Source organism: Scomber japonicus, chromosome 10 (assembly GCF_027409825.1).
Source record: "Scomber japonicus isolate fScoJap1 chromosome 10, fScoJap1.pri, whole genome shotgun sequence".
NCBI lineage: Eukaryota > Metazoa > Chordata > Actinopteri > Scombriformes > Scombridae > Scomber > Scomber japonicus.
Window position 1 is genome coordinate 34,556,483 of NC_070587.1, and position 12,542 is coordinate 34,569,024.

General features: G+C 40.7%; 1 protein-coding gene across 1 annotated transcript in view; it reads left to right on the forward strand.

Moving 5' to 3' along the window:
* Positions 1-4,089: 4,089 nt before the first annotated feature.
* nek11 (NIMA-related kinase 11) overlaps positions 4,090-12,542 on the forward strand; it is a 68,779-nt gene continuing 60,326 nt past the window's right edge. The window contains exon 1 of the mRNA XM_053327716.1: positions 4,090-4,250. Within this exon, the coding sequence (XP_053183691.1) occupies positions 4,090-4,250 (161 nt within the window). The remainder of the gene's footprint in view (positions 4,251-12,542) is intronic.

Consider the following 12,542-nt stretch of genomic DNA (forward strand, 5'->3'; position numbering starts at 1 on the left):
AGGGGCCACATGTACACAGCTTCTCACCTGTGTAGACTCTGAGATGTCTGTGTAAATTGGCCCTTACCTTAAATGATTTCCCACAAGTGTCACATTCAAAACACTGTTTCCCTGTAAAAGTATTACTCTGTATCTTTAAAGTGGTAGACTTGTCTTCATTGTTGTGATTTTTTCTACTATGTCTCTTCTGTGCTTTTGGTTTTGCATTTCTAGGTGATCCTGAGTCTCCGTGTTGGCCTCCTTTGTGATCTTGGCTCTCAGCTACATGAGAGTTGTGAGAGAGGACTTCATTGTCACTTTCTGGTTCTGGATCCACGGAGCTTTTAACTGACATGCTGACAACTTGCTCCTTCTCTGCTGTAATCTCAGTTTCATCAGGACTCAAGTCCAGAGTCAGATCTTCACTTTCCTTACATGTAGCAGTCCACATCAAGGTTTCTGTCTCCGGCTTCAGTACTGGCTGTTCTATCTCCAGACTGGTGCAGAGTTCCTCTTGAATCTGTGGAGGCTCTGGTTCCTCTTGTTCCTCTTTTATCTGTGGAGGCTCTGGTTCCTCTTGGTCCATACTTGAGTTCCTCTCCTGGTCACAGAGCTGCTGGTCAGTGAGAACCTCCTCCTCCTCACAGACATGCTGCTGTGGGAGCTCTGGAAGGACAAAGAGGAAAGACTGAGGAGAAACTCTTGTACCACATACTGATAAGGCATCCTTTATAGAGGTACGTAATGGTCAATAATTATTTACTAATTCTTTATAAATCATTTATAAACCATTAACATTAACACAATGACCCTTTGTGAATGATGTATTATTGTTGATGATTATGAATCATTAATAAAGTGAAAGTGCAAAAAGTAACAAATATTTGAGGTGTGCCTGGTTGGTCCCACATAGCAGAAACATTGTGCATTGATTTGGTGTCTCTAGGTCACATTTCATGGAAGCTATTGAAGAAAAAATACTTTTCTTCCACATGAAACTATTAGATTTTCTTTTAAAATTAATATAAAATAGAAGGTGCAGGAAAACCCATTAAGTTGAGGTGTTTCTGCCATATAGCAAAACCATGGTGCATTAACTTTGCACCATGAGTGAAAGCGAGGTAGAAACCACTGTTGAATCCACAATGAATATCGAAATATCTGTCAAATATCCAACCTGAAACTAACGGCGTAAGATTCCTTCCCGAGGTGCTTCAGTAGCCATTTGAATTTGAGTTCATTTATTTGAGGACAAATCGCCACTACAGAAGTAATGAATGAGTTATTAACCATCAATTGAGCAATTAATCAATGCTCAAGCAGTTTATACACCGCGTTAAGACTTTTGCTACCAACACTTTTTACTCAAACTTAAATGTTGCAACAAAACAAGAGGGAATCGGCCGCTAAATATCTTTATGTTTCCCTTAACGTTCCCCTTAACTCCCAAACATAAACTGACTTCAGCATTAACTAAACCTACATATTTTGTATATGCTGACTGTTGTAGTTTATTTCATAATAATTAGAGTTTTACAGACCTGTTCTGTGTAACTTTATTTCAGGTTTCCAAACGATATCCAGCAGTCTGCGCTGACGGTTGATCTCTTCTTCGTACTCTGAGATAGTTGTTTGAAAATGTCGGAATATTTCTTCAGCAGCAGCAGTTAGTCGCTCGTTGATTAACTCTCTCAAACGCTGACCTGAAGTCATTGTTGCTTCTTTACAATAAAATGTCTCCATGTGATGCAGAGAGACTTCTTCCAAGCAAAATACAAAATTCCTCTTCTTCTATTTCTGCCTTTATTTGGATTCATTGGCAGTTCGCATCCACCTTAAGGGCAAATTACTGCCACCTACTGGACTCAAGTGTGTTACAGCAGATTGGATGGAGGCAAAACCAAATTCTTAAGATAACATAAGACATTGCTTTATTAGTCCCACAATGTGGAAATTTGCAATTTAACCTGTTGCCTTAAGATGTTTAACTGACTGTTTGCCTCGATGTTTCTCTAATGTGACCTTTTGCTTTGCTTGTCTTAGTTGTTTAAGTCAACATTTACATTTGTATTTCCATATTCTGGCAATTGAAGAACTGGATTTTAAAATGGAATAGCAAAATGAAAGGGAGTTTAAGATAAAAACAGATATGAGATGTGTAGATAGCCACATATTAATACAATGATGAGGATTAAAAGCTGTTTCAGAATTCCTCAGATTCCTCAGAAGTAAAAGCAGACTGCTTTACCCACATTTAACAATATGTTGTGCTGACTGTAAAGTGTTTCATTCAAATCATTCTCTGGATTTTATTTGTTATTTTTTCTGCTCACTATTGTCGCACATTTTCTATATATATAATTTCCATCGGTCAGTTGTGATAAGCTGACCAACATGAGTCACGTGTTTAAACTGTGTGTAAATCTGAAAAAAAAAAAAAAATTAAAACCAAGTCAAAAAATAAAAGAATAGGAAAAAAAACCCATCTGAAACGTGTATGATTGAAATCCCATCCAGGTTTAACATTCTGCGCTGAGGACAGATCTCCACCTGCTGGAGGAAACCTGCCACTGCTGCTTTCTTTTTCTCTCCTGACCATTTCAACAACGTGTTTTATCAGAAGGGGTAAAAATACCCAATGTCCCAATGAAACAAGGGAGAAAGGTTATATGAATGCAATTACATTTTAAAATACACAAAGATACATTTTGAACGACAAATTGGATTTCTTTTTGATCTCTTTAATCAATGTGGTTTGAAATGTTGCAGCACAGTCAAACTTAAGACAGCAGTTTTTTTCCAGCTGACTTTTATGATTGAACTGGCAGATAAAGTAACACTACATTTTTAAGATTGGTTTTACCTTTTTATTTTATTTATTTAATAAACTTATTTCACAAAATATACAAACAAAGTCAGGATCGACTAATACATGAAACTATGACGGCTGAATATTGACAATACATATTCTTACGAGTACAAATATAAATATATAATAAAATATAACATGTCAAATATATAGGCCTATAACTAAATGAATAAACAAACAGACAAAGGGTGAAAATAAAATTGTATATACATTGTATATGCATTACAATAAACTAAGTTTAGTTATAGTTTCAAGGGAGTTCCTATATATTTTTATAATGTTTTATAAATGTATTACTTTTCTTATTGTTTATCAAGCAAAGCGATTTGACAATTGAATTGATTTCTACAGAAAAAAAGAGAAATGAGGGTTGAGAATCTGTTTATGGATAAAGAATTTTCCCATCAAAATAAAAAAGTTAACCACATAATACAGCGACTTATTTTTTCTGTTGTCATAGTAACATATTAAATCTTTAAGAGTAAAATTATCGATGTCTATGGTTTGACCTCAGAGAACATTAAATCCAGATTAAATCCCGGTTGTGACGTCAGTGGGATGGGTTCGTCTCCATGGAAATGGGATCAAACACGGAAGTTCTCCACCTAGTCTCCTGCAGGTAAACAACACAACAAACACCACAAAACAACTGTTTATTTCATGTAAACGCATAAAAACACATGAATTACCGCAAGCAGAGACTTTTCATGCTGACCGAGACATCTGTGATGCGTCCATTATCGGATAGAGGCTTTGTATCACTTCAGATCCGTCAGTTTTAATCACTGCGAGCAAACAGCTGATAAACCGCCTTTTCACTGTTTGTTCATTTGGTCTTACTCTTCCTCCAGACAACTTTCCGTTTAATGAAAGCAGAAATCAGATATCACTGATATAATAACTCACACTGATGAAGCTCAATAGAAGCTGATCAGAGACTTTATAATGACTAGCCTATGTATAAACACTGTGATAATCCTCCATCACTGAACACACATTAGAAGTTTATCAGTCTGTGTCTATGTGCATTTATTTAATATAAATGAACAGGAGGTATGATTACAGAGAGGAAAACTTATTTCACTGCTCATATGGACAGCTGACTGCTGCTTAACACACACTGGGAACACTGGGGATACTGGGAACCGCCCTTTAATATCAGCTTTTAGTGTTAAGATGTTTTCAGTGTTTCAAATGTTAAGACTTTGAACCTGTTGTCAGTCCACAGGTGAGCTGACAGTATGCTCAGGTTTCAGGAGGTGGAGTCTGGCGGTGGCAGCGGTGATGGTGGTGACGGCGGCCTGGTTGCTAAGCGATACAGAGTCCTGCAAAGTCTTGGCCGAGGCAGTTTTGGTTCAGTTTATCTGGTTCAGGACACCAAAGCTACAGACGAAGAAGAGCTGTGAGTAGATTCAGTTTTCCATCATCCTTCAGTCCATATTGATTTGGTCTGGATAATCTTTGGTTGTATGTGAGTGATGGATATGAACTGTGTCTACTTTACTAAATTATTCCCCTAATTTATAAACTTTGTGCACTTTCACACATGCTTTTGCAAAATAATCATGTGTGAAGGTGCCAGAGACCACCGTAAACAACGTGCTTCAATAAGATTGTTTTTTTTTTTTTTTTTTTTAGTTTGGTTTAACTGAGAGTTTAAAATTGTCAAATAATTATAATTCAACGACTGTAGCCAGCGATAAGTTGGAAAAATATCATATTTATGGTATTATCTTGTATCGATAGAGAATTTATTGTCATTTTCTCTGTAAATACTATAATAGTTTATAGATATTAAGTATACACAGAAAGGAAAGTGTTACTACAATAATGATTAAGAGAAAAACAGAAACATTTACAAACACAATAAAGTGAAATAGTTTAGTTTATTTATTTCAACATGTTAAAAGAACAACATCAAATATGAGTAGTGAAACAATACAGAGCAGAAAGCAGCATCTGCAACATTTTGAGATAAACAACATAATCATGAATATTCAATGTTTGAAAAAGGTCTGAGGAAAACACAATTAAATCAAAACCAAAAGAGAGAGAGATTTAAGACAAACTTTATTAAATCATATTATTCCACTTCACCTCTTTGTTCATCTGTAGCGGCTTTAGTACCTTTAAAAAAGTGTCTGGTGAGGCAGAATAGGTCTGGTATTTGTATGACACGCTGCTGCTGTTCCAGAGAAGCACACTGAGTCCAAAAAGAAGTTTCGGAGATTTTAATGAATGAAATGAATACTACAGCAGCTTTACACGCGCCCATAGGATGATATATGTGTACTTGGTGAACGTGTATTAAAGCAAACAAAAGCGATAATGAAATGCGGTCAACACAAATTACAGCTACCTAGACTCGCCTCCTTCCCAGTGCAGGTGAAGCAGGTTCTGATATAACCTACCGGCTGTCAACTACAGTACCCACGTGACCCCAAACACTGCATATCACCATGGCAACAAGACAAAATTAATTAAACACAGAATAACTAATAAGAAAATCAATATATGTCTCCTACATCATCCTTTATTTAGTAATGTAGCAGTATTTAATGAGGAAATATTTGATTGAGTAAAAAACTATTCTTTTTTTAACATATCACCACTAGATGGCAGCATTGGTTTAAATTAGAAATCAGAGTCTGAGAGTCAGCCACACTCATCCTCTCCCTTCTTAACTTTGACTCATTGATTTTTATCCGGACAGTTTTCACCAAACACTCAGTGAACGTTGCCTTCACTTTGTCTGTGTTAAAGCATTCCCTCCTTTCCTTCCTTCCTTCCTTCCCTCCTCCCTCCCTCCCTCCTTTCCTTCCTTCTTCCTCCCTCCCTCCCACTATCAGACTGATGCTGCAAGTCTGCTGTAAGTGTTTAAGGTGGAATGAGGAATAGGGAAGTACTGTGGCATAAAATGGTCTTTAAGAGGTTAAGGTGGACTGACTTTTAAGGTGGACCATCTGTTCTCGGTGTAGTGACGATCTCAGACACTAAACTGAGTCTCTGCTGAGCTTCTTTAACCTTCCTGTCATCTTTCCTTCCTTCCTTCCCTCCCTTCTTTCCTTCCTTCTTCCTCCCTTCCTCCCTCCTTTCCTTATTTCCTCCCTCCCTTGGGCAGGTCTGCTGTAAGTGCTTAAGGTGGAATGAGGAATAGGGAAGTACTGTGGCATAAAATGGTCTTAAAATGATGATATAACAATACTAATCTAAGACTCTGGTCTAACAGAAGCCGTCATCATGACAGGCTCAGTAAGCAGACAGACTTCTGGCTCAGCTGCCCTGAAGTGTTTTATCTTGTAAAATTAATAAGGCAAAAAAAAAAAAAGATCCTGCACTCAAAAAGAAAAGCATTGTGTTTCCTTTAAGGCAGAGGAGTCAATCTCATCTTCATTCAAGGGCCACATACAGACCAATCTGATCTCATGTGGGCCGGATCATTAAAAAGATGGAGGGAAGGAAGGAAGGAAATAAGAAGGGAAGGTAGGAAGGAAAGACAGACAAAAGGAAAGAAGGAAGAAAGGTAGGAAGGACAGACAGAAGGAAGGAAAGAAGGACAGATGGCAAGAAGGACAGAAGGAAGGAAGGGAAGAAGGAAGGACAGATGGAAGAAATGGAGGAAGGAAGGAAAGAAGGACAGAAGGAAGGAAGAACAGAAGGTAGGAAGGACAGACAGAAGGAAGGAAGGAAGGAAGGACAGATGGCAAGAAGGACAGAAGGAAGGAAGGAAGGAAGGACAGATGGCAAGAAGGACAGAAGGAAGGAAGGAAGGACAGATGGCAAGAAGGACAGAAGGAAGGAAGGAAAGAAGGAAGGCATACTACATTTGGTGCTCTTTACTTTTATTCATTTCATTGCTGTTCCACCCGGTCCAGGACGAGGTCTGGATCCATCACACATAGAGACAGACAAACATTCACACCTACCAGCAACGCAGAGTAACCAATCAACCTAAGCTGTATGTGTTTGGTTTGGTCAGAGGGGCTTCAGCTGGCCGCCGGGTTCAAACCCACAACCCTCTGGCTGTGAGGCGCCAGTACTAACACCCCTTCTCTTTACTTTTAGTTGACTTCATTTTTGAAGTTGAGGTACCATCGTTACACTTTCCTCTAAAATCTCACCAACACAGCGAGGACCTGCTTCAGTATCACAGTGAATGTGAACAAATAGATAGAGCTCCCCTAACCCTTCACTAATTGGAAGATCGGTGGTTCGATTCCTGGCTCGTCTAGTCCCCATGTTGACATGTCCGATGCGTGTGTGAATGTGTGAATGTGTGAATGTGACATGTAGTGTAAAAGTGCTTCGAGTGGTCAAAAACAGACCAGTTCATTTACCAAATATCAGCTGAACCTGGAGTTTAAGAGAGTCAGTAGATGGCAGCAGTGAGCTGTGAAAACACACACACACACACACACACACACACACACACGCACACACACACACACACACACACGCACACACACGCACACACACACACACACACACACACACACACACACACACACACACACACACACACACACACACACACACGCACACACACACACACACACACACACACACACACACACGCACACACACACACACAGTAGTGAAACCTCTTGGAGCTGGTTTGAGCTCAGTGATGCAGGCGCCTTCAAGTTCACACCAAAAAAAACAAAAACCAAATCACAATAAGCTGAGCTGCTGTAAGACGGTCGTTGCTTCAGGAGGGTCCAGCTGCAGACCTCACCTCAGCTCCGTGAGCCACTTCTCACAGCTGGTATATGAACATGTTTAACATCAGTCAAACTGTTAAATATTATTTATTTCTATTTATTTTTCCCATATTTATTGACCACATGTCAAATGAACATTGACAATCTGAATCATGAACGACAGCCAGACGATGATGTTTAGAGATTTTTCAGTCAAATCAATCAAACTTAAACATAAACGATGATTAGAAGTAAAGTTTTGTGATTCATACCTTTTAAACTCGAGGCGTCTCTCTCTCTCTCTCTCTCTCTCTCTCTCTCTCTCTCTCTCTCTCTCTCTCTCTCTCTCCTTTATCTGTCTACCTCCATTTCTCTCTCTCTCTCTCTCTCTCTCTCTCTCTCTCTCTCTCTCTCTCTCTCTCTCTCTCTCTCTCTCTCTCTCTCTCTCTCGTCCTGTCTCTCAGTTTCTACCTGTCATGCTCTGTCGCGTCCTTGCCCTCCCTCACACACACACACACACACACACACACACACACACACAGGCACGCAGCAGTGTGTGTGTGTGTGTGTGTGTGTTTCGGCTGTCTGCCTCTGGATGGGAGTCGACAGCATGGATTTACTGAAGCTACAGTTTGGCTCTCGTCCCTGTCGTGTTCTTATCAGACGTCCTCTGAGGTGAGAAGTCAGAGACGTGATGAACACGGAGACGCTGAGGATTGTCTCAGGTCCTGGTCCTGCTGTAAACCTGGTCCTGCTGTAAACCTGCACAAACACGCTGTCATCTCACTGAACAGTCACGGCTTTACTCTCAGACTGTTGGGGTCGTACTTCACTGATGCAGAGCTGTGAAGTGTTTCCCTTTGTTGAATTTCTTTCTTTAAGGGTTGGATAGATTTTCTCCACCACCCTCGCTACCGAGGCTCATGGGAACTGTAGTGTTTACGGCTGTTTCATAGAACAGACTGTGGGAGAATGTGCAGTTAGTCAGGAGACTCCTGTGGTTCTGTTTATTCTCACATAAATCTTCACAGTAACAGTTTACTACTGTTCACCTTTCATTTATTATTTCATTTTCTCTACCAAAAAACATTTTAATATTTCATATCCTGGTCAAAGTGCCTGTGTGTGTGTGTGTGTGTGTGTGTGTGGTATATCACATACTGTTCATATTCTCTCCTCATAAAAAGTGTTTCTACCAAACATTGAAGCACAGATGTGTTTAGAAAGCATCAATAATCAATAATCTGACTGATCAATAAATGTGATTAAACCTTGATTCATGTTTCAGAGAGCAGAGAGACTAAACATCTCCTATCACACAATATCCTTTCTTCCTTCCTTCCTTCTTTTTTATGGACCGGCTCATATTGTCATCAGATCATATTGTTCTGTATTGAGTTTAACCTTCTAGAGGTTTTTTGGGGTATTTCCAACTAGTAGGAGACCCAGAACTCACTGGAGGGATTACATACAGTATCTCTCCTGGCCGAGGAACGTCTAGGGAATGTCTAGGGACCCCCCCTCCCCGTCTAGAATAGCCTCTCACTCAGCCTAATAATGGCTAAATGGAAGGAAATGTTCTGATTTTGTGCAGAAAGGAGAACACAGGAAGTGATTTACAGAGCAGAATAAAACATGACATTTAATTCCAGCGTGCTGCTCAGACAGGACTCACAGGAAGAATCAGGAGTCTTTGTGTTGTCAGAAAACAGATGGTGAGTCGGTGTTTGGACTCATCATCTCTGCCCTTTCACCATCTGACAGCCCCCCCCCCCCTCCACCCCCCTCCCCCTCGTCTCTCCTCCCCTGCCAGATTTAGACGTTGTGCCCTGATCAATGTGTCAGCGTTTGCTCGTGAATCTCTGCGCATCACAGACACAATTTCTCTTTTTTTTTTTTGGTCTGTATGTCATAAAAAAAAAGTTAATCTCAGATGTGAAGACAGAAGCTCGTCTCTCATCTGACAGCTTATGAAACCGACTCCACTGACACAACAAAAAAAAAGGAAACAATAAAAGCTCCAGCTCCTGTATTTAGGAGGTTTCTGGCGAGCCGTGACCCTCGGCTGTCCGTTGGGATGCAGTATCCATGGCGACGGGAGCGCAGCACCTGTTCCTTTTTATCCCGGCGTTCACATCCTCAGTTTGTCAGCGAGGCGACGAAAAGCTTTATGAGGATTTTGAAGTGTGTCTGTCCGCCCACACAGGAAGTCTCTAGTTTCCTGCTGAGAAGACAGGAAGTATTAATGATTGATTGACATGTTTTTAACATCATCTCCTAAAACACTGACACGGTTTTGTTTTAAGAGCCAGAGTTACAAACCTCTGCAGAAGTCAGGTGTGTTAATCCTGTTTGGAAATGAGATTTGAAACATTTCTCTGCTCGAGACTTTAAAGCCTAATGACACAGACTCGGGCTGAAGAACATGTCTGATGGTTAAACTGAGTCCTGCTGAATCCTGCAGGTTTTACTGTGTAAAGTATCTATAGCAGGGGTGTCAAACTCATTTTCATTCTAGGGCCACATACAGACCAATTTGATCTCATGTGGGCCAGATCATTAAAAAGAAGGAAGGAAGGAAGGAAATAAGAAGGGAAGGAAGGAAAGACAGGCAAAAGGAAGGAGGGAAGAAAGGTAGGAAAGAGAGATAGTGAAGGACGGACAGACAGAAGGAAGGAAAGAAGGAAGGAAAGAAGGAAGAAAGGACAGAAGGAAGAAAGGAAGGAAGGAAGGATAGATAGATAGAAGGAAGGAACGAAGAAAGGAAAAAAGGAAGGTAGGGAGGAAGGACGGATGGAAGGAAGAAAGGAAAAAAGGAAGGTAGGAAGGACAGATGGAAGGAAGAAAGGTAGGAAGGACAGATGGAAGGAAGAAAGGGAGGAAGGACAGATGGAAGGAAGGAAAAGAACATAAGATGGCAAGTGGGCTGGATCACACCCCTTGGCGGGCCGTATCTGGCCCACGGGCCGTATGTTTGACACCCCTGGTGTAAAGTATCTATAGCATATATTTCTTCTCTGACAGAGCTTCATAGTGAGTTTCAGCTCATTGTTTAGCTGTCACTGTTCAGTTATCTGTAGTGAAGCATTTAGATATGTCTCTCAGGAGTTGGTAGAATATTAGACTTCCATTCACACCATCAGGCCCTTTAACAACACACAGCTATTATATTATAAAAACATGTTGACATTAGTTTGGACTACAGTTGGACTTTAAATGCTGTAATGTTTCGATTGTCCACAGCATCAAACGCTCTCTGTAGACCCCCCCCCCCCCCCCCCTCTCCTCACATGACTTCCCACCATCCATGTCTTTTCTAATCCGGTCAGTCAGATACATTCAAGGTGCATCTGTAGAACAGGATTTCCTAAATCCTGATTGAAATTCAAGCAGAGGGGATACTCTCTCCCATCATGTGACCCTTCATAATAAAAGCACCGGGTCCTTGAATGTTCCAGGCATCAGCTCAGCTCGCCCGCTCTGTGTTCACACCTTTATGGGATCTGACATCAAAGCCCCCAAATCTTGTGGATGATTCAGAGGAGCAGCTCTGAGGTGGATGTGAGTGTTTGATCCTCAGTATTTATGGGGAGCTCTGATGTCCTGTGAGCTCATCATAAAAACTGTCACTGTGCTGCTGTGATCCGCCGCTGCGTGATCGATCCAAGCTCGCAAACTTTTGCTGCCTTTTCTCGCCCCCCACCTGCCCCCCGCTGGCACGCTCTCTGCTGTGTGTGGCTGGGGATGATTTATTCACTTCATCTTTGGCATCTTTTCTCTGGAGCTCGAAGGCAGATCTGCTCACTGAGCCAAAAAACAAAACCTCCTCAGTGTGAGTGCTAAACACCTGCTAAGAGCGGATATGAGGCTGTAAAAGCTCCTGGTGGGTCGACATCGACTCCCCGACACACAAACAGCTTCATCTCTCCCTCCATCATCTCCATCATCTCCTCCCACATTATCGTCTAATTGTGATGTGAAATGAGGGAGTCTGGAGTCAGAAGTGACGCCTCCTGCTGCCGCTGCAATAAAGAGGAGGAACATCCTGCTGAGGGAGGCGCAAATTGTTTTCTCATCTTTTTTTATTTAGCTCGGGAAGAAATCATCAGTGAATGTTTTATTTCAAGCATTTAAACACGTCTGGATGTTTAGTATAAAATATCTATTATAGCTGCTTTAAGTTTAGATTGTTTTTGCAGGTTAGTCAGTTGAAACAGCTTCAAGGAACCACTTTACAACCAGACTCTCATTATAAAGGATTTATACATAGTTGTTGATAGTGATTTTAATAATGCAGCCCATACATCAATGGAGAGAGCAGACAGGAGTCCAGGATGTCTTGTATTGAAAAGGTTTATTTGCTTGGCCAAGGAGAAGCAAACGAATGATCAGTACATGTTATGTTTCTCTCCTCCGGGACTTTAAACCACACAGATAATAACACAGGTTCAGCCATGAAAGATCCAACACATCTATAATATACAGAATTTAGTGTACTGGTCTATAGACAAAACATTGCTTAGACCTTACTCAGGACCTTTGTCCTCCATCCAACACTATATCAAACTTCTGACTCCAGCTGCCTCTACCCCATCCAGGGAAAACAGTCAAACACATATCTGACTTCGGCTGCTATAGCAACACTATCAGAGTGCCTCTTGTTGTCCCCAAAAGGAGCAGACTCACTGCTCACCACTATCTCAAAAGGAGACAGTGTCTAAACATATCATTTGGTGAGGCAAACCACAAAGCCTAGTTTGACCTAGTGCATATTAATGATAATAACAGTTGTGAGTAAGTTCTTTATTAAATTGTAAATGAGTTATAACCTCAATCAATCTCAATCAATCAATCTTTATTTGTATAGCGCCAAATCACAACAAAGTCATCTCAAGGCTCTTTCCACATAGAGCAGGTTCTAAACTCTTCAGGTTTTAACTTTAAAGAGACCCAACATTCCCACATGAGACACAGTGGAGAGAAAAAAACTCCCT